Here is a 24,197-nt window from a genome sequence, read left to right on the forward strand (position 1 = left end):
CCAGGAAGTGACCCATACATCTGGGTACCGATAAGGTATATACAGCTGCATGGTATGAACACCTGCATATAATTTAGGGATCTGCTCTGGTTGGTCCCATTCACAGAAATCATTTCTCATTTCCTGTTTGTGCACTCAAAATTCCACTTCTGCAAATAATGTTACCTGAAAGCATCCCCGGTTCATAACTTCGAGATACATTCCTCCATGTTGCAGCCTGCAACTTTAAAGTTTCAAGTTCTGTGCGTAGCTCCTGCAACTCTCGTGACATAGTCTTCACCATGTTATGAAGAGATGCAATCTGCTCAGGAACACTGGGGCCAATAACAGCAGAAGCACCAGCATCTTCACTGCCACTCTCCTCTTCACTGCTTGCAACTGCAGGGCCAAGGCCAGGGTCACTGAACCTAAAGAAACAGATATTGCAGCTAATTACACCTAAGAGGCATGCACTACATTTCTTCACCTGTTCTTCCATAATAAACTCTTCCTTAATGCCACTTGATACATAAGCTTTTCAAGTGAGAGTTTTGATGCCAACATTAACATGAATCTATAGTAACAAAGAGGGGAATGATGGCGTCACTGAAGTGCTGTGAATCTAATAAAAACATTTTTATTTTAATAATAATGTCCATTTTTCTGCATATATTTTCAGTGCAATGTAATTCCTTAGGGTATTATATTGATTTATATGCAATATGTACACAAACCATGTGTGACTGACAATAAAACATGTATGAAACACATGAAATGAAGAAATTGAAAATCGTGAGGTGTTTTGGGGTAATATGTCACTACAAGGAGAGCTTCTGTAAAGTTTGGAAGGTAGGAGACTAGGTACTGGCAGAAGTAAAGCTGTGAGGACGGGGCGTGAGTCATGCTGGGGTAACTGAGATGGTAGAGCACTTGCCCGCGAAAGGCAAAGGTCCCGAGTTCAAGTCTCAGTCCGGCACACAGTTTTAATCTGCCAGGAAGTTTCATATCAGCACACACTCCGCTGCAGAGTGGAAATCTCATTCTGGAACTTCCAATCATGGATAGCGTCAAAAACAGATATACTTTGTGCAATGGCTTGCCTGTAAGAGATACACATGACAAAGACTTCACCATATCATGCAGTCGGATGACAATATGTGGAGCACCTATACCATTCCTTGAAAGCCACTATAACATTCCATATGACAGATTGGTGGATTGATGCCCTCCCAGGAGTGCTGTTAGGATTGCACCGTGTATTAAAAGAAGGCCTGCAGCTGAGTTGTTGTAAGGCAAACCTCTGCATCTATCAGGAAAGTTTTTCAAACCATATCCCACCCTCTTCCACTAAACTCAAGATTTCCTTGCGGAACTCAGGAGGAATATGGAGGCTATGCATCTGGGTGTAAATATACAGCACAGAAAACTGGCTATTTCTATTTTCAAAAACCTGGCAATGATAAACACATTTTCCTCTGATGTGTCCCACTATACAAATGACTGGAGCAGTGCTACCATGGCCCGAACACAGTTATGGAACGAAATGATATGACACTCATTCTTCGCATCAACGAGGTGGATACAGTAGTGGTCATCGACCGGTGCAGGCCAGCCTACCTAAGGGCAGAAGACATCACTGAAATGCAAGCCACTATTGGACACAGAACTCCTGCCAAGCCGCAGCTGCCAGCACCACAACATCGTGCAGAACAGTGACTCCTGCCTGGAAATCAACCACCTAGGTGCAGCAGTCACCATCCAACACCACCAGACAGATGAAAAGTGTAATTCTGTTTAAATCCAGAAGACGTTTTATAGTTCAACTCAGTTTTAAAACTTCTTTTATTCTCCTCGTGGCAATGTGGCATTGTGGCTTCAGCTCGCAATTCACTCCATACCTATCCTTTGGCAACATCATGAATGGTCAGTGCCAGGAAGACCACACTTTCTAGCAGCCAGCAAGCACCTGAGTGTGTGCGGTTGTCAGATACACATTATGTGAAGTTATCAGTGGGATGTAATAGTGTATATGATAGTAGTTATTTATATTGTTGTTCTACACATAAAAGAAGAGTCCTTTAGATGAAATGTAACATCTACTAGATACCTACATGGGGAATGATTTCATTAGATCAAACAGAAAGCCAGTTAGCTTCATCTCCTGAATGATTCCTCTTGATTTCCAATGACATAAAGTAGTAATTGGAGCGAGTAAGAAAAACAAAAGAAAAATGGAACACTAATCATCTCTGTGAATAACTGTTCCTGTCTGAGACAAGAAAGACCTTCCAAGTAGCTTGCAATTAATTTAATTCTGCAAAAGTAAGATGTTTTTGAGATTGCATTTGAAGAGCTAATAAGATTCTAAGTATAGATCACATGTGTTTCCTTTTTCAAGTGTTTCCATCTTCCCAAAATTTACTCTGTTATGTAGAAAAGACATAACATATTTCACCTCCATAGTGACAAGGGTTGTCATCAGTTATTAATATTCACGTAACCCAACTAATGCAAAGTTAATATTAATACAGAGAACTTTACAATTCTACAGGGTGACGAAAAAAAGTGTTGAATATTTTGAAAGGTAGTAGTACCCACTGAAACAATAAAAATAAGTGCAATACATGAGTCCAGAAATGCATACTTTCTGAGAGAAGTCCAATAAACATTTGTCCGGAAATCAATTGTTTTCTGCAATAAAAAAGCATATACAAAAGGTCTTCAACATGGCATCCATTCATGACAATGCACCCCTCTGTCCTCCAGCATAAGGAATGACACACACTTTGAAGTATACGCTGTTGTTGTTGTACCTGTTGGCACACATTAAAGCCATGACCCTGTAGTGTCTGCACATCATTGATAGGTATGGTAAGTGTGTCCCCCTCCCCCCAATCAATCCAGTGTGCCAAAAATGTGCTGGTGCACCATCAGGCATGAACCATATTTATATTCATTGGTGCAATGGCACAGCCTTAATAAAGGTACACACTCCCCCTCCAACAAAAGAGTGAGGCACACCTTCTGCATGGTGTAACGGAACGGTACCTGTGCCCCTCAGATGCTGGAAAAGTCTGCCGATGAGCTCATCAGAGGGCACTCTGTGCTGTGGACATTTATCAGCGTAGAGGGGACAGGCTCGCAGGCTGCATCTATTTGCTAAACCATAGCAGAATATCATATCCGCTGTTTCACTTGTCGAATAGTAGGCTTCCATTGCAAACAAGTGGTCAAAGAGAGAAAATATAACATACTACACCACCCGCAATAACAGTAAACATATACGTGAATCTGCATTTGGAAGAAGGTAAAACACCATATGCACCCATTACTGTACAATAAGGCACACAAACATGATGAAAACTAATGTAGCCTACAACACGACTCTAACCACACAACTACGAGGGTGATTTGAAAAGTTCTCGGAGTCATCACGATAGGTCAGCACTAACATAATGAGTTGTTCACGTGATACTCATTGGACTGTTGCCTGTGAGTACGTGCCACGAAAGTGCTCTAGGAAGAGATCTGTGGTGGTGAAGTGTCTCTGTTGTTGTTCCCGTGTAGTGATTTGCGAACATGGAAAGAAAAAAAAATTTGAGATTCGAGCAGTGATTAAGTACTTCGTAAAGAAAGGTATGAAAGCAGAGGACATTCATGCCGATTTCCAGAATACACTAGGGGACTCTGCTCCTTCATATTCAATTGTTGCCAGGTGGACAAATGAGTTTAAATTTGGGTGGGAGAGCTTAGATGATGATTCACGCAGTGATTGGCCAAGATGTGCCACTACTCCAGAAATCATTGCAAAAGTGCACAAAATGGTCACAGAGGATTGCCGATTAAAAGAGCTTGAAATTGCTCAAGCTTGTCAGATGTCATCCAAAAGTGTATATCGCAGTTTAACTGAAGAATTAGAAATGGAAAAACTATTTGCAAGATGGGTGCCGCGACTCTTGACACTGGATCAAAAATGCATGAGAATGGACATATCAGAACAATGTTTGGCCCACTTTAGGAGAAATGAACAAGATTTTTTGCGACAGTTTGTGACCACAGATGAAATTTGGGTGCACTACTATACCCCAGGAACAAAACAAGAGTCAAAGTAGTTGAAACATGCTGATTCTCCGCCACCAAAGAAAGCAAAGATAATTACTTCAGCGGGAAGGTCATGGCATCAGTATTCTGTGATGAGAAAGGAATTCTGTTTGTAGATTATCTACCCAATAGGCAAACAACTAGTGGAGAATACTATGCTAACCTTCTGGACAAATTGCAACAAAAGATATGCAAAAAAAGGCCTGGTTTAGCAGGGAAGAAAGTCATCTACCATCAAGACAATATGCACCCGCACACATGTGCTGTCCCCATGGCAAAATTACACTAAGATATGAATTGTTGCCACACCCACCTTATTCATCTGATAGGGTTCTGTCAGACTTCCATCTCTTCCCAAAACTGAAAATTTTTCTTGGTGGATGAAGATTCACTTCAAACAAAGAATTGGTAGCCAAAGTTGACAACTATTTTGCAGGACTGGAGGAAACTAATTTTCGTGATGGGATCAAGGCACTGGAACATCATTGGACCAAGTGCATTAATCTACAAGGAGACTACATCAAAAAATAAAAGAAGTTTCAGTGATGTAAGTACTTTTTTTCCGTTCCGAGAACTTTTCAAACCACCCTCGTATCTACAGACCACCTAATGGTAGGCAAGCCACTGTGAGTACGACACCATAATATCCTGCCAATAAATTTGATAGAGCATCAATGCAACAACTGTGCTAATATCCACAACTAGGTGTCGCACAGTCCTTCCTATAAACACGTGTTTCCTATAAACACGTGCTTTTCCAGGCCCATGATTATTGGACTTATTTTTCTTGTTTCGATGGGTACTACCCCTTCTCAAAGTATTCAACACTTTTCTTTTAACACCTCATATAGACAGCATCAAATTAATATATTAAGGAAAGAAATACTTCCATTACAGCTGTGTCCAGAAACTGACAGTAAATACAACTGAACAAGAAGTACATAGATTTTTAATATACATAAGTAGTAACTAGCACTCACAACACTCATTGAAAAATAGCTAAAATGCAAGCCATTGCATGTTAAAATATAAATTTTTCATAGCTGAAATAAAGAATTTCACTGACTTTGTATAAAGAGTAAAACTGCACAGTATGATGAGAAAGATCAATGACCGTTGAATACCTAAGTAATACGTAATACGCAATGACCAATTTTGTCAATAGTTCCAGATCACATAAAACCTATCTGAGCACAATAAGTCAAGTGCAAAAGTACAAACACCAATCAACTCTGACAGACAGACATATTTTAAACAATGTAGGAGGCAAGCAGCATCCCTGTTTCAATCCTTTTATAATTCTGAAAGGTTGTCACGAAATTTTCCCCACTTTGATTACGTACTCTGCAAACTCGTATAGGTTGTACATACTTCTATAAGATATGTCTCATCATGTTCACTCCTCCTTAGGACTTCAAGAAGTTTCTTCATTGGCACTGTGCCAGACACCTTACCAAGATCTATGAACACTAACTATAACATATATCACCAAACATACCCCAAAAAACAACAGACCTGTGGAGTAGGGAATGTGCAGGAACGGGTATTCAGAAAACAAGGAATCAATGTTTGTGCAGATTGTTCTTTGCAAATGATCAAGCAGAGGAAGAAGATTATATCTGCTTTATGGTAAGAAAATTATTAGAAGAATATGAAATAGAATGTGATAGTAAATTTTCAAAAGGCTGTATATCTATGCCGTGGAAAAATGTAGGATATGTATTGGTAGAGAGCCAGCACAACAAGGCATACAAAAAATTTAAATATTTTAGTAGCATAAAATGGCAAGATGGAGCAAGTAACTGGGAAATACAGCAACATGTAGCTCATGGGATAGCAGCAATCTAGAGGCTAAACCCTCTGTTGTGGTCTTCTAAAGTTGGAAAAGAAAGAAGGTGCTCTACAGGAGTATTGTAGAGCCTGTAACATAGTATGCAATATGGGAGTGCCGGGAGTTTACTGGAAGAAAATAAAAACAAATTGAGAATTGTAGAAATGGACTATTTCAGAAGATCATGTAGAATATTTTGAAGTGATTAGAAATACAGTGATTGAGGAAATAACCCAGACTCAAATAAACATCACAGATAGAACAGAAGAATGGCAGCTCACCTGGTATTGACATTCAATGTCAATGACAAATGACAGACAGCCAAAGAAGATCTCGATGTACCATCCTCATGGAAGGAGGAGGAGAAGAAAACCAAAGGTAGCCTGGCTAGGTGGAATAAAGGAGGCGATGAGAGAAAGAGAATTAGAAGAAGACAAGGAAGCACCTCTCTCTCTCTCTCCCCCCCCCCCAACCCCACCTCCCCTACTGTGGAGTTCTACAGCTGTTGCCGCATCCCACATACCTGTTGCCATCGATTTCTATCTTTCCATGCTTCCTAGTCTTCTTCTAATTCTCTTTTTCTCATGGCCACCTTTATTCCATCTAACCAGGCTACCATTGGTCTTCCTCTTCTTCTTCCTGAAGGATGGTAAATCATGACCTTCTTTGGCTGTCTGTTATAATAACAATGACAAAGGCAACATACAGCATTCATGTCTGACTGGCCATTCTGGTTTTCCCTCAAGCTCTGAGGCTCTGAGCACTATGCGACTTTTCCCTCAAGCCATTTACCCTTCATATGCCAATGTCAATCACATATCTAACATTTGCAATAGTTCATTGAACTGAGGAAACAGGGCTGCACAAAAACTGGAAATTCTTTTGTTAATCCACATACAAAAAGTAACACAGAAACAGCTTTGTTGCTGAACTATTTCGTAATATTTTGCATATTGAAAATTCTTTCATTCTATCACCCATATATTACTCTGTTATGAACCCAACAAGCTGTCTGTCTGCATGCATAGCCACTGACAAACTGTGGTCAAGAAACAAGTGGACCACTCTGTTGCTGAGTACGCTGCTAAACACGAAAGCCTTCATTTCAATGACTGCTTCACAGCCTGTGCCATATGGATCCTTCCCACCAACAGCAGCTTTTCTGAACTAGACAAGTGGGAACTTTCCCTGCTCTGCATCCTATGTTCCCGTAACCCTCCTGCCCTCAACCTTCATTACTTACTGTCCTCATCCAACCAGCCCCTTGGCTGTTCCCATTCCAGCACTATACGACCCTCATTCCACCATCACATCCAGTCTTTTTACTTCCCTCCTTTTCCACTACCCCCTCCCTCCCCTCCCCTCCATCTAACCTGCAGCACTTCATGATCTGCCACCCCTACCCCTACTATCCCTCCCACCCCGCCCCAGCCTCCTCCTTACCCCCACCTAGTCGCCACTCCCATAATGCACCAGTGCTGCTGCGTGCAGTGCATTTTCAGATGCCTGAGACTGCAGTCTTGTGTGTGTGTGTGTGTGTGTGTGTGTGTGTGTGTGTGTGTCATCTAGTTTTGACAAAGGCCTTACTGGCCGAAAGCTTTATTTGTGACAGTCTTTTTGTCGTGCCTGTCAGTGATTCAGCATCTCTGCTGTATGGTGAGTAGCTACTTTCCTTTTCATAATATTGTTGCATCCCATCCTGGATGTTCCACTCGCTGTTATGGATCCTTTAGATGCTCAACTGGTACATCAACACCTCCCTAGTGGACTTCACAAACCGTGGGCTGACGGGCCAGCTTGTTGCCTGTGTAATTCAGGTAGAGTCGGCATGGCAAAAGCCTCCACTATGGCTCTGTAGCAAGCGTGGTTACCATACACAGGGCCCTAACACTTGCTGTCGAGGCTCCATACATGATGAGAAACACAGCGTAGAGCCCATATAAATAAAGGCCACTCTGGCCTTGCAGTGTCTGTTGTCAACTGCAGCTTACACCGACAATGCCTCCACACCAGCCATCAACCCATTGCAGGTCACCCATTCTCATCTACAGTTAGCTACCAGCTTCACTATCCACTGGTCTACGGGCTGCACCTAGAACTGATGCTGCTGGCGTCTGTTACCGCTGCATTCACGATTCCACAACAGCTGTAGAACTGGGTCTTCGTGCCTGCTGTCCAGTCACCCATCACAACCTGTGATAACTGGTGTCATAAGTGACCAGTGACACAGAACATCGTGGGTTTACACGCCATGTCATCAGTGCAGCAGTGTGACACCACCAGCAAGACTGAACACATGATGCACCATACTACTAGCAGTGCTAACCTCTACAGCTGTAAGGGGGTAGCACCTTGCAGAAACGGCCACTGAAGGATGGGGTGCTTTTCACCAGCTAGGAGGACATTGTTTTAAATGATCACCAGTAGACATTGAGTTTAACTTATAATGCTTGTTGGAGAGTAAGAAACTAGGTGTGAAGGCTGAATGAAGCTTTCTTGGATTTACTACCTGGAAGCCAGGAAGAACAGAGTGTTAAGCGACATACAAGAGGAGTACCAGGTACTGTGTTTGTCGTACAAGCACCTCGAGGACCAACTGCAGAAAGCCGTGAACTTGGTACCGTGCACATTAGAGAGACAGAAGCAGGAATGAATTGATGCAGGAGGTAGACTGTCAAAAACGGTACTTGGCACAACAGGCACTGATGACGTCCAGAGGCTCAACAACACATTAGTACGTGCACAGAGAGAGGTGGGAAGGAGCTTCCGGAAAACCCTGCACCACAACCCTACTTCCAGGAGTTAGGTTCACACTCCGAATATTCCATATATGACCTAGTAATGGTTATCACAAATTGTTACAAGCAAGGGCGACCTACAGGAGCAGAATAGTTACAGCTAAAAAGTAATAATGAGGTCAACGTGCGACATTTCAGGGCCCAGTTTTTCGCTAATACCTACCATAATGGGGCTGCAATTCTGAACTGCCATGACCTCTACTGTAGTTGCCTGAAAAATGTTTGGGGATACTACCCACTAAAAATCTGACTTTCTAAAGAATACCGTGGATCCCAGCCTTCTCAGTTTTCTGAACAAGTCTATAGCAGTGCAAGAGAGGAGCATTAGTATGGCACAAACGTTTCTACACACACAGCAGTATCACACCAAGTACCAGCACAAAATCACAGTGCAGGCAGTTCCACTTCACGTATCATCTTGTTTCTGATTTTGGTTTATGAAGCCTACCTCTATTTACAGCAGAAAGCTGCCCACTGTCCTGAACTCTCTGTCCACCATATACTGAGCAAGTGTGTCACCCTTAGAAAGTAATTAATCTTCAAGCATATGAGCCATCAGACATAGTGATTGAACTGGATTAGTATCTGATCTATTGGCATAAAAAGTGTACATACATGTAAAAAGAGAAAAATTTACAATGTAATGTTTAAGTAATTTGCAGAGTTAATAACAGTCTGCAATCTGGTGGACCAGATCTTCTGAAAGGAGGAGGAGTGTTGTACCAACAGCTTCCTAGCGGACTTTATAAACCGTGGGCAAATGGGCCAGATTACTACCTGAAAAATTCTGATCTGTGGGGGGCAGAAAAGCACTGAGTTGGCATGGCAAAAGCCTGCATTCTGGTACTATAGCAAGAGCGGTTGCCAAATGCCGGGCCCTGATGCTTGCTGCGTCGGCTCCATACATGATGAAGTAGCATCTGTTCCTAATAACGACAGGTCATGCCCATGCAAATAATCCAGTCTCATCTACAACTAATCGTTGACTTTGCTAGCCACTGGCCATGATTCACACAAAGAACTGATGCCACTAGGGTCTAAACTGGCATCTATGGTACACGGACCACAGTGGGGTGCTGACTGGGCCTGACCCCCTGTAAGCTGTTGGCTGGCCACTGCACTTAAGTGTAACAGTGTGGCCAGTCTACCTGCAGGCCTGATGTTTGCAGGCCATACATAGTAGTGCACCGGTTGAGGTGCTGACACTGCTTCTTCACTGTGGCCGCCTTTCACTCTGGTGTCCTTGCGCCAGTGGTTTCCTCCTGCTGCCACTTGCTGATCTCCACAAGCAATGCCACCTAGGATCAGCACAAGCCACTGGGACACTGTCTGCTTCAGCTGAATGAATTCTGCTGAATAAATATGCTGCTGTTACCAATGCATTTATGATTCCATGGAGGCCAAGGAACTGGTTCTACAATCCCACTACCTAGTCAACCATCCCAACCAAAAAGCAATCAAGAAAAACTTCCATTTCCCACAACAGCTTAACACCTTTTCCCAGCTCCAATTCACTTTTTTCCAAATCCAAAACCACTTTTGTTGGTGTTGACCTCCACCTTATCAAAGCTCACATCTGAACTTCACTCTACATAAAATTAATCAATAAGCAGCATTACCTCCACTTTGACAGCTGCAACCTCCTCCACCTCAAACATGAATCTTCTACAGCCCAGGCATCTCTTTCAAATGTATGTATCCTAACACCAAATCCCTCAATACTTATACCAGCAACCTCCCCCAAGATTTCTTCCCTGACAACTGACAACTGCACAAATATCTTCTCCAAAAATAAATCTCCGTGGGAGTATCCTCTTCTCCTGTCTGAAAATACAGCTCCCACTTCCAAAATAGTCAGCATGATCCTCCCTACCACCAAGGCCTCAAATGTCACAGTTATAACTTTCTTAAGTAAAGCATTGAAATTAGACCACCTCTCCCTGATATTCTTCCCACAGCACCCACTGTCACTGGAGAGGTTTCCTTTCCCTTCATCCCTCTTCCTTCCCCTTCAACTCTTCTGCCAGAAGAAGGAACCACTAGCTCTGAAAGCTTGTAAAAGTTAAAACCTTTCTGTGCATGTGTTCTCCTACTGCCATATGATGAGTAGATTTCTCATCTATCCAGTTCCATTATACTGTCAAGAATTTAAATTTGGCGTGTAAAATGGCTCTAAATGTATAAAAATTTAAGTTAATGCAGATGTGCAATAAAAGCAATCCTGTAATGTTTGAATACAGTATTAGTGGCATGCCGTTGGACATAGTCACATTAATGAAATATCTAGGTGTAATATTATAAAGTGGTATGTAATGAAACAAGCAGTAATAGGGAAGGCGAATGGTCAATTTTTGTTCATTGGGAGACATTTATAAAAGAGTAGCTCATTCATAAAGGAGACTGTATACAGAACAGTAATGCAACTCATTCTTGAGTATTGCTGACGTGTTTGGGATTCCCACCAGTTGAGATTAGAGGAAGACATCAAAACAATCTGGAGACCTGCCACTAAATTCATTACTAGTAGGTCTGCTCAACATGAGTATTATGGAAATGTTCTGTCAACTCAAATGACAAAAACTACTGAGAAACACTAATAAGAAAATTTAGAGAACCAGCATTTGTTGCTGACTGAAGACTGATTCTACAGCCACCAACGTACATTTCATGTGAGGACTTTGAAGACAAGTCAAGAGATATCAGGGGCCATACAGAGGCATTCAGACAGTAGTTTTTCCCTTTCTTCATTTGCCAACAGAACAGGAAAGGAATGACTAGCAGTTATACAAGGTACTCTTCACCATGCATCATAATATGGTGGCTTGCAGAGCAGATGTAGAAGTTCCTTTATCCTTTCCATTATTTGCAGTGTTTTGACTATGTGTAGCCATCACAGCTCATTACCTCAGCTGAAATGCTCACTGTTCTCTCTGATGTTTGTCACTCAGAATTTACCCTCAATTTTAAAATCTTTCCACGTGCAAAACACACACACACACACACACACACACACACACACACACACACACCACAAAAACACTGACCACAGACAACTGGTTCAATGCCAAAGTTACATTCACCTGCAGATTTTTAAATTTTCACATCTCTTTAATGCAAAACATATACCGTACTTAATTAATTTTATAAGATGTTAGCTGTCAATGTAGCACGCATGTTTTATGAACTGCCATGCTGGTAAGAACTGCTCAATCATTGTAACACTAACCATTTATTACGAAAGAGCTGTTTCTCTCATGAGATAAGAAGTTTCATTATTCACTCCCTTCCATGCACTTAACAAATTATTTCTTAATTACTTTTGTTTGGTACGTTTTTAGCAAAAACCACTAGCAACACATAACAATATTCTGTATAGCAAAAGCTACAGTACAAATACCACTAAAGAAACTTTGTAACACTGTGCTATTTATTTTACTTTCCCATAATACTTCGCTCTACACTCAATGCAGCTCTTTGTCCTTAAAAAAATGATCATCTTTAAAAACTCCTCTGGCAGCTAGAGACATTAATCATCCCAGCATGTGAAAGCTCTTTTTCCACAGAAAATTACTGTCCTCTCAGACATACCTTGTTGAGCAAGGTAGCCACAACAGACAAAACTGATGCTTTGTCGTTATCGTCATCATCATCATAATCATCATCATCTGAACAGTTTTCGCACTTAACAATTGCATCTTTCCAAAATACGGAATGCAATACTGAATTTAAAATGCAACATCTTCCTACAGAAATGGAATTTCACCCATTCAGCATTTAATTCCACCAATCTATTGAATTAACTTCATAATTCATGACATAAAAAAGCATAAAAACTCATAGAAAGAAAAAAAAACTCCACAATACCTCCGTTGTGTTGCCTCTGGAACATTCATGGATTGTGCAGCCGGTGGAAGACTGGCAAATTCTTGTCCTGGATCGGCTGGCGAAGCTGTGGCTGGCATTTTAGCTTGACTTGCAATATTCTGCTTCCGTGGACGTTCTCTTTGGCACCTTAAAGTAAACAAAAATGTATAATTAATTTCAAAGTATGTTGGTGTAAATATAGGCGTGTGTGTGTGTGTGTGTGTGTGTGTGTGTGTGTGTGTGTGTGGACTTCGAAATTTCTAAACCGACATGATGAGGAAGGTGATGAGTTTCTTGAGAATATTTTCACAGGAAATGAGACATTGTTGTCTTGTATGACTTCATAAACAAAGTGTCAGTCAGTATGGAATGAACACACATGGCTGTTGCAACCAAAGTGAAAGCCAAACACACAATCTCAAGATTGAGATTATGACAAATCTGATTTGGGAGAGGTTTACTGTTCTGTTAGTCAATTTTCTGCTGTAGGGAACAACAATAAATTCACTGCATACTGTTCGACCTTGAGGAAACTTCAGTGCACTGCATAGAATAACTGATTTGGCCTACTGCCATCCAGAGTTTTCTTGCTGTATGACAATGCACAGCATCATTCCACTTCTCGAACTCAAGAGTTAATCAGAGTCATTTGAGCAAACAGACTATACCACACATCCTGGACCTTCCACCAAGTAATTACCATCTGTTCTACTACTTGAAGAAGTTATATTCCCAGGCTAATGTCCGATGCTCACATCGCCATGTATAGATAAATTAGAAGAATGCTATAATAAATGTTTAAACAATGGAGGAAACTTTGTGGAAAAATAGCTTCAAATATAAAGAGTGAAGTAAAAAATTTTTTGTTTGCCCCCTCTACTTTTTTTTAATGGACCTCACTTAGAAATACCCTTTGTAAGTTGTGGTCCTACATCACAGCAGGCCAATAACAACATGCTGTCCTGCCTGTCTTCCTGATTCCAAATTTTATGCACAAGAGCCCCTGTGTTTCCAGATCAAAGAAAGCACACATCAAACATCACAATATTTTCTGATTGACATTACTGAAGCATCCCTGGCCATGAGGCCGTCTAGGATGAAGGCATTGGCATGGCACGATGTATATTGGCCAGGCACTATTGCAGACACCAAGGGAACAGTCCAGGCCTTAATACTTGCTTTCAGAGCCAGATAGCCCCAGCAAAGTGTTCCCCTTGACCTACACCAGAGCATCCTCAGTAGTGGATACACACTGATTATGCCACACTGCTCATGGCAGCAATATAGCCACTAGTAGTAGATGCCCCTTCCTACTTCCCATACATGACCCAGAAGAAATGGCAAGCGAGAGAATTTGCTCCACAACATATGCTACAGTCCTCACCTAGACCATCCCCATTATAAATTTTTCTATCATGGCAGTGACTAACTATTTCAGTTGTAGAAAATAGACCTCCAAAGTGAAACTACAGTAAAAGAAATAGAAAACTCTCCTTCCCCAATAGTCTAGACTAAATACTGACAAAAATGCTAGCTTATGTGAGAAATAGTTTTGTCACATAATAACATGCTGAAGGATTAAGTTACTAAAAAGCAACATAATGATACAAAAGGAATCCCTCACTGACACGGTGAAGGATTTAAGATGGCCAACTGATTCAGCTTATGTTTGACAAAGTGCTTGCATACCCTCTAAAATGGAGGAATCTAAGATACTTTGTCTCACTCCCCCCTCCCAAATTTGAGGAAATCACCCCGGCAGTCCATGACATGCAATCAACTCAATCGAAGGGCTCGATAAATAATTGAAAACTGAGTATTTTTCATCATCCGTGGGACCTGCAAATTCATATTTTCCGAGAAATCAAGAAAAGAAACTTTTACAACTGTCAGTTATGTCTCTGAAAGGTTAACATCCTCCAACAAAAGCTGCAATGACCAAGTGAAGAAGGCAATTAGTTGGGGAGTGTGTTTGTGGATCCCACATTTCATGATAAAAAGCTCAATTTTCAATATCTACTGATCTCTACCTTCAATTTTGTGTCAGTTGCATGTCACGATCATTACAGGTGGTTTTCTCGAAAAGGGGGCTTAGAGAACCAAAATAGATGACAGATGGTACATAAACTATCTGCCAAACATGAGCCATATCAGCTGGCTGTGTCTAAGGCGTTTCCCTTTGGGAGTATAACTCGAGCAAGCAATGGCGGAGTTTAAGGCTTATTGATGTGAAGAAGGAACAGGAAGGAAGTTTAGAGATGGACCATAAGTTTAGATAGGAGTAGGATGCAACGACCAATTGTGGATTTGAACTTCATTCCTTCCAAATCCAAGTTCAGAGACTTAACTACTGTGCCACCTCATTTGTTTATCAATTTTGACATCATAAGAGACAGAGTACCTGAGAACTGCCTGTTTCCCAGTTGATGGAACATCACAGCTTTCACCTAAAGTTATTTAGACAAACAAGAGGAGACATGTATCAAAACAGTCAGATGAGGATCTGAATCCCATGCCTCCTGAATACAAGTACAGTGTCTTACCCACTGCATCATATCACATCACCCAATGACGTGAGAGAGAATTTGCTCAACAACATCCAACTATTCTTGACTTATGATAACTTCTATTCTTGTTCCTACTTCTGATCTCATTTCTTTCATACAACATATTTTCAGCCATTTGTTTCTTGTTCTTCCAAACTTGCTCACCTTTCTTTCAATATACGTGTGGTTCCAATTAGTCATCCTCTTTTCCATAACTTGCTCAATCCCCTCTCTGCCTCACCTCAGTGTTCCAAATATCACGTCTTACAGGATTTTAATTGGCAATTTCCCTCCAAATCTTATCCTGCTTTCTCTAAATATGCAGTGTGGTTATATCTTACATCTTTCCAACCACAATGAGTAGAAGTTGCACTTACAAGTCTAAGAGTGTGGCACCTTTATCACTGAACACATGGTTTTCTCCTACTGCTGGAAGACCCACTAGTGTTTGGAACATGGATATTGATATACAATATTTTAACTTAGTGTGTTTTAGTTGTTAACCTGAGGGACAGACTGTGTTTCCCCAGAATCTGCTCACTATTTTTAATGACTACAAGGTGAGTGCAGTATGGGGTGTAGGTGTTTTTGTGTTGTCTGGTCTCCTTCCCAAAATGTTTGTAGGTACATTTTAACATATTACAGAGTGGTCAGGTTAGACATTATAACCAAGTGTGTCACTCACACCCAATAATCTGTTACCTTTTTATTAAAAAAAAAAGACCCTACTATTTTATTACATATTTTATCAGCTGCTATTCATGTTGTTTTCATATGTTTTGTGCTATTGTTTTTGTTGTCTTCTTTTGGTCAGTGTTGTATTTTAAGCCTTTTTGTTGTAAGTGTGTATCGTTTCTATATAGCTGTAGAGTTTATCATAGTTTTAATCATTTTTAACTGCACTTGCCACTCTTTATGTTATGCAAGTGTGTTCATGGTCCTGCAATTCAGTGCCCTAAAACTACAACAGTAACAATAAAAAGAAACTTGTTCTAGATGTTACATTGTTTGTCATCATCTTTTTATTGGTGTGCTTGCCACTATGTGGTATGAAAAAATCTGACAATGAATCTTTTATTCATTCTCTCTCTCTCTCTCTCTCTCTCTCTCTCTCTCTCTCTCTCTCAGTTCTTAATGCCATACAAGAGCAAGCAAGATAAAAATTTTATCTTTCAGAAATTATTTCTTTTTTTTCTAGTATTTTCGCAGTATATCTTCCAGCCATCTACAGAGAGAGCCGCCTGACATTGCAGTACGATACAGTATTTGTTCTTCCATTCTAAACCACAGAAAACACAAGCACCAGAGACATTGATTGGCAACAAAGAATATGCATAAATTTAATCTTTGGCTATGTGGCCAATCCATGATGGGATATCAACATGTAGTTATTAGCTGCAGTGTCTTTGTGAATTTATTAAAGAAAGCACCAGATTCCATGATTTGTTTACAATGAAACTACACTTTTAGTGTGTGTTGAACACCGCAGGCAAATGTGACTCTTACAGCCCAAGGAAGCAGCTGTGACAGGGCACTGCATTGATAGACATCATTCTACTCATGGTATGAGAAGTTCAAAATTCTAGTTACAACTTCATTTTTTTGGACTCTGTGGTGAAAGAAGCTGTTGAAGTTTCTTTGATGAATAATTTAACGAACAAAGACAGCAGTTTAAACCCAGACAAACCATGAACCCCATTGCTTTCTTTAATAAACTCACAAAGATGTCGTTACACTGCAGCTAATGATGACACATCAGCATCATCAATGTCTCTAGCACTTGCATTTTCTGTGGTTTAAAACAATGGAACAAGTACTGTAATGTACTGTAGCTTCATGTGGGTGACTCTGATACTGCTGGAAGATATACAGCCACATTATTGCAAAAAGAAGAAATAAAATTTGTGGTTGCCTCCCAAAATTTAATGAATGAATTATCATGCTGTGAAAACACCAAGGAGAACATTTATCAATACAGCATATAAGGAATGCCTTTTGGAGGAGAACTGATGTTATCAATCAACATTGACTCTTTTTAGATCAGTGGACCCTTTAAGCATTTTTTTCCTTAAATAAATTCTATCCATGTTGAGAGATTCTGGATGGTCTACAAAATAGCCATATATAGCTGCCATAACGTTTTCATTTGACTCAAAATGTTTCCAATCAGAAATTTGTTTACATGCGGGCACAGGTGGAAGTCAGAGTGTGCCAACTAAGGGAAACAGAACAGATGTTCCAAAAAATAATACTACAAATACCTCCAAGTTCCAATGGCCAACAAACTTTTATGGGCATGTGCACTATCCTGAAGAGCTTTTCTTTTTACTTTCTTTTACAGTCTATATCACTTCCCGCATATTTTTTTCATTCAAGTTGTATAGAAGAGTTTTACCCTACCCATCACTACAGATTTACCCTACCCATCACTACAGATTTACCCTTCACAAGGTAATCAATATGAAGACCCCAATTTGCAAATCAGAAAACACTGATCATAATCATATAGGCAGATCTAATTGACATTATTTTTAAAAACAAATAAAACTACTTTGATTTTCTTCTGTTTCTGATGAGGTATGATGTATCCATGAGTCACCCACAGAAACAAATTAGTGCACAAAATTAGTTGGAGTTTTTGTAATGCTATCTAAATGTGCCAAGGAATTTATTTTTATTTTTGCTTTGAATCAGATTCCAACAAATGCAGTGCACCATCTCATACAAACCTTCCTCATATATTAATTTTTCATAGAAAATGTATCACAGTGTATGAATAAGTTGTCAGCTAATTGGTAAACCTACATTGCCTATTGGCCGAAACCATATGGTGCATTTTGCTAATGGTTCCTTTAGTAACTGTAGTTTTGGGTCATCCTTAACTACATCTACAATACATGCACACTATGTGATCAAAAGTATCTGGACACCTGGCTGAAAATGACTAACAAATTCATGGCACCCTCCATTGGTAACGGTGGAATTCAATATGGCGTTGGCCCAACCTTAGTCTTGATGACAGCTTTCACTCTCGCAGAAGTATGTTCAATCAGGTGCTGGAAGGTCTGTTGGGGAATGGCAGCCCATTCTTCATGGAGTGCTGCACTGAGAAGTATCAATGTCAGTTGGTGAGGCCCGGCACAAAGTCGGGGTTCCAAAACATCCCAAAGGTGTTCTATAGGATTCAGGTCAGGACTCTGTGCAGGCCAGTCCATTACAGGGATGTTATTGTCATGCAGCTACTCCACCACAGGCCGTGCATTACGAACAGGTGCTCGATCATGTTGAAAAATGCAATCGCCATCCCCGAATCGCTCTTCAACAGTGGGAGGTATGATGGTGCTTTAAACATCAATGTAGGTCTGTGCTGTGATAGTGTCACACAAAACAACAAGGGGTGCAAGCCCCCTCCATGAAAAACATGACCACATCATAACACCACCGCCTCCGAATTTTAGTGATGGCACTACACATGCTGGCAGACGATGTTCACCGGGCATTCGCCATACCCACACCCTGCCGGCAGATTGCTACATTGTGTACCATGATTTGTCACACCATATAATGTTTTTCCACTGTTCAATCGTCCTATGAAATCTAAGTTTTCTCATCTTCCTCTGTGTAGGTACATGGTGAAAGACACCCCCCCCCCCCCCATACGTGGTAAAGTTAAAATTTATTTTTAAAAAATGAAACCGATCGACCATAAGCGTTAGCTAGGACATTAATTATGAATGCATGGTAAGGCGCAGACAAATGAAAAAAAAAAAAAATCACTCATTTTTCTTTATACATGATTTTGTTTTCTCTCTCTCGTATGTGGAAGGATGGTTAAGATGTACTGCTTAAAGTATGAAGTATTACGAGTGTTATGTATTACACGTGTGTATAAATAAGAGAAGACTTAATAACAGTATAAAGTATTTTTATTGAAGTGAAGTGGAGCCAAGTAAGGAGGATTTTCATCATTTTTTGACACACAATGGTGTCCTTGCATCTACAATTGAAATGTAAGAGAGTAAGTCCGAATAGCCTAAATTCATTCAACCAGAACATTTCTAATAATGTAATTGTATTATCCTTTAAATTTTTTCCCATTCATATGTATTTTTTTATTAACTGTCACAGCACCTGCAGTGGATCTTGATGCAGTTTGGAATTCCTGTGTGATGCTTTGAATACATGTCTGTCTATTACACATTACAACCTTCTTCAACTGTCAGTGGTCTCTATCAATCAACAGACGAGATCGGCCTGCACGATTTTGTGCTGTACATGTCCCTTCACGTTTCCACTTCACTGTCACATCAGAACAGTGGACATAGGGATGTTTAGGAGTGTGGAAATCTCGCGTGCAGACGTATGATGCAAGTGACACCCAATCACCTGACCACGTTTGAAGCCCGTGAGTTCTGCAGAGTGCCCTATTCTGCTCTCTCACGATGTCTAATGCCTACTGAAGTTGCTGATATGATGTACCTACAGTAGGTGGCAGCACAATGCACTTAATATGAAAAACTTATGTTTTTGATGGTATGTGGATTTTTTTATCACGTAGTATAAGTTCACTCCTTTCTTAGCATTGGAAATGGACAGACACTTTATAAACTTTCACCAACGTTCAATGAAGTTCTAACGATAGTAAACCATGCAAATCAAAGAAGGCACACAAATCAAATTGACACTTGACTTGTTGGGTAAAATGTACCAACAGAACAAAACTGAAGGCAATAGAAAGAGAAGCTGGGATTGGATAAGCATGGGGAAAGAATTACTCAAATTCCTTTACACAACTACCATCCCACAATTTATTGCAACTGATTTTGGAAAACACGACTCTAAATGGCTAGATAAGAAACAAAGCTCTGGTTCTCCTGAATATGAATCCAGCACCTTAAATAGTGTGACATTTCAGACCCTTCCTTGTGTGAATGAATGTGTTCTTGCTCCCTTTTCTGAAGAAGGCTTTGGCCAAAAGATAATGTACAAGTGTCTATTTGTTATGCCTATCTCCATCTCAATGTGCCACATTTATGGTGTATAGCAATCTATCTTTTTCTTATATTGTTAATATCCCAACCTGAAATTTCCATTGTTTGAAGCAGCTATACATTTCACAACACGTACATTATGCAACAAATAGTGTGGAAGCATAAATTAAACACACTGAAGATTGTATATGCATTGTATTTATCACTCTGAATTGTATCAAGCACATATCAACCAATAAAAATATTTTCACAAATATGATAAAATTCAAAAGTCAAAGAGTTAATAGCTTTTCCAAAGAGTAAATATTTTTCCCAACTCACTTAATATTCTTCAAATCAATAAGTATCATACAACACACACATTTTATAATAGCCTATGTTATTCCTCAGGGCTCAAGCTATATCACTGCCAAATTTCATCGAAACTGTTCAGTGGGTTAGTCATGGAAATGTAACAGACAGAGTTACTCTTGCATCTATGATATTAGTATGGATGAAACTTTCAATTAGAATATTTTTTTCTGTGATCTGATTCTGAAGAAATAAAGCCCATACAATGACTTATGCTAACCTCTAGTTACCTGTGAAAACCCCATGAAAATATGTCTAGTAGTTTTGGAGAAGCATGTTCAAACAGACAAACACATAACAGTTTTACATTTTTATTATTAGTACAGATACAGAAGATATAGATTATAAAGGTTATTTGTATACAACATCTGAAGCAGTATGATTGGGGACATGAATGAAGAGCTTGTTTGCTTCACTAACATGGGAGAGAGCCATGTAGAGCTGGCCATGCCTAAAGCAACTGGCGCTAAGGTCCATGTCTGCAACTCACAGTATCTGACCTTGTGCATTTTTTATGATCATGGCATAACATACCTGTAATTGTACACTTTTAAAACAAAATGGTAAATCATTAGGAATAAGTGGGATTCAGGGTATAAAAACTCACTCACCTACACCACTAGCCATTAAAATTACCACTTTTATTATGTTACGCAGAAGAGAAGTAATTTTAAGCCTCATACCAATAAACTACTTTGGTGGGCTCAAATTTCGCAGCACAATAATTAGGATGCCATTTTTCAAATTAATTTTGCATGATGGATGCCCAAGTGCACTAAAAGAATTTAAAAATTCGATCAGTGGCAGAATCATCTCGCTCCACAACAGAGATATACTCTACAAATTCTCCCTCACCAAGAGTAAGTATGCCCACATTAATTCTCGCACCTTGATTGGTTCGAGGTGTCAATACAGCTCTTTCACAAAGCCAAGAGTTTTCATGAGTTAGAGGTCTTGAAGTGAAAGTACTGTAGGACACAAATTAGCAGGCAAAACAATTTACTATCTTCTTCCAGATATATGCCCATACTAATTTTTAACAGCAAATCTGAAAGCTTCTGTGCATTTGTGTTGCATTCTGTTTGTGGACACATCAGCGTGATGTGTCACCACGACTTGAACTCTTCAACACTTTTATCATCCGCTTTTGTTTCCTGTGGTACAAGAGGTAATGTCTGCCTAAAATAGCCACCAAAAAAAATATGCCACCCATGGTTTGGTCATTTTGTCGAACATCTTTAAGGGTTTCATAAACTACCTCTACTGGTTATTAAACAGCAATTGCGTAGAACCCTGGCTTTGTCACTGATCTTCAAGGTGTCATTAACTGTGTGTTCACTGATATCCAAATCTATCGGGAATTTAAATACTGTATGAGCAGCTTCATCAGTGGGTAACAAAGTAGCTGCTGTTCGTGGTAAAGCCACAGCCATAGCTATTTTTCCTTGGGCACATAATCGTGCCAACATGATTTTAGTGAGGAATGCTTTTCCTATCCCATCAGGTGCCTCAAAAAACAGAATTTATCCCATATTATTGTTGACACACTGACAAATGCATCTGAATATTGTGCACTGTTGTTCTGCTAGGTTTTGGATGCCGTTCTGCAATTTTTCTGCAAGTTCTGTTGGATTATGGTTTATTTCTGCTGTGTACTCTCTGTTGATGAATGCATCTTCTAATAATGCCACTGGCAAGCTATACTGATGGATAGGACTTCCTCCCATATATGTAACCAAGTTTTGTATAGCCACCAAGCACTAATTAAGTTCACTGTTACATATTTGATCATTCAATTCATCTTCAATATTTTGTCTTCCCATAGCTTATCCTGATATTTTGCCATAACACAGCAGCAAAACGGCAAACAAATGATACAAGTAATGTGGACTGCCATGCATACTTCAGCCAGAGTGTCAGCATATTGCTTGTCATCATCAAGTAAGTGTCACTCTCAGCAAGTAGCTCAGTAAACTGAATTTTCAACAACAAGAGTGCTGAAAGGAGGTCCCTACAGGGTATGTAAAAGCAGGCTCAAGAAGAAATATGTGGCACTGTTTGGATGAACCGTGTACGCTCTTCCAATAACATGTTCTTTAAATACGTCAGGCTCCCCGTCTACAGCTCTGACACGCATTCTACAACTGAAAATACCTATCTGTTTGTTGAAAGTATAGTATAATGAAACTTCATCATACAACAACGTTTTTGCAAAATCATTGGCTTCAGAAAGCCTAAAGTGTGCCAGAAAAATTGTTTGTCTTTAGTTATCAAACCAATCTGTAATATCTTCAGGGTTACAATATATTTGCTATTCTCCTGCAAGGTGTACATCAATATGAATCACAGGTAGGTGTCTCTTGTTAATAAGGAAGCTCAAAATTTGACACACTGCCTCTGAAAAGCTTATGTATCAGCTCGACTGAAACCTCATGACTTTATAGTGTTCATTTCTCAATGCAAGTGTGGCTCTAGTCACTGCCCTCGTTCACATACTTGCAAATATGCTAAATACATTCAACATTATTGCACATTTCAACATTAATGAATTTGAAATGTTTTAGATAATATTGGATAATAGGGCATGTCTAGTGTCGAAAACAATTTCTTGGTCATGTGACTTAATTGTAGCTGTAAACCCACCTTGCTCAGGTGAACATCAACTATAGATATCCATCTTCTCCCCTTATCATTTGCTCTACCAGTGCTCTTGGATCTCTCCAAGAACACCTGCCATCCTGCATACAAGGAATGTTTCTGTTTATGCCTTGCAAGGACTGTGAACCATGGGTGTCTCTACAATGTCAAACAGTGTTGGAATTGTGTCATGGTCCACAAATGCAGCACTTTAACAACTTATCAACATTGTTGGGACATGTTTATTCTTCCAGCCACAGGAGAACGTGTGCATGAAGTAGGCCATGCTTTTGTAACTCAACACTATACATGAAGCACAAAGATGGCCCAAAAAAGCTTTCTTTTGTGATCAGGTGGATCAGCAACTTCAATTTCAACTAGAAAACCCTGGCTGTTAGATCATGTCAATCATATGACATGTCAAGAAAGAAGTTCTTGAATGAATTCATTCCACTTTGGATTTGTTGTGAATGTAATAAATAGATCAGGTCTTCCATAGTTTTGTACATAACAGAAAGTGCCCTGAGTACACAAATGCTTATTGCATGGGCCATCAGTAAAAACTGAACAGAAGAATCACTACTCGGCCTAAGTTTTCTGTGCTATCATCCTGCTGCACAGCGACTCGTAAGTGCACATAGTCTTCAGCACATAACATTATCTAGTTAGGGCATATATACACTAAGGGCTTTGTCTCGTTTCTGTGTAAGTATAAACAACAAACTGACATAAGAGTTCATAAAATCTTTGCAAGTAGACAAAACAATTTTGTCTTATTTGTAGCTGGTGAGCATAAAATTGTCAGGATGATAGTTTTTAGTTTATCTTCAACAATTTTGTGTTGGTGTTGACTTGACACAACCCAAAATTGTACCCCATCTTCTCCATGGCAGTAAATTAAGGGGTACTGTATGGTGTTTTATGATCAATGTGTCTCATAAATGCGTTTAAGGCAATTGTGTCAAGAGCGCAGTACTATACACATGGTTCACATTCCTGATCAACCAAAACAGCTGTAATTTCATTTGTTATAGGGACATTATACCTCCACCATGTCCAGCAGCAGGTCATTTGTGTGCGCTAATGACAGATTTATATT

General features: G+C 39.9%; 1 protein-coding gene across 2 annotated transcripts in view; it reads right to left on the reverse strand.

The window, feature by feature from the left end:
* Window positions 1–24,197, reverse strand: part of LOC126193149 (uncharacterized) — a 229,521-nt gene that overhangs the window by 154,104 nt on the left and 51,220 nt on the right. For both annotated transcript variants that reach the window (XM_049932664.1, XM_049932663.1), the window contains exons 3-4: window positions 12,574–12,720; window positions 166–407 (exon numbers count right to left, since the gene is read on the reverse strand). In XM_049932664.1, coding sequence (XP_049788621.1) covers window positions 166–407; window positions 12,574–12,720 — 389 coding nt within the window. The remainder of the gene's footprint in view (window positions 1–165; window positions 408–12,573; window positions 12,721–24,197) is intronic.

This window comes from Schistocerca nitens, chromosome 1 (assembly GCF_023898315.1).
Source record: "Schistocerca nitens isolate TAMUIC-IGC-003100 chromosome 1, iqSchNite1.1, whole genome shotgun sequence".
Taxonomy (NCBI): domain Eukaryota; kingdom Metazoa; phylum Arthropoda; class Insecta; order Orthoptera; family Acrididae; genus Schistocerca; species Schistocerca nitens.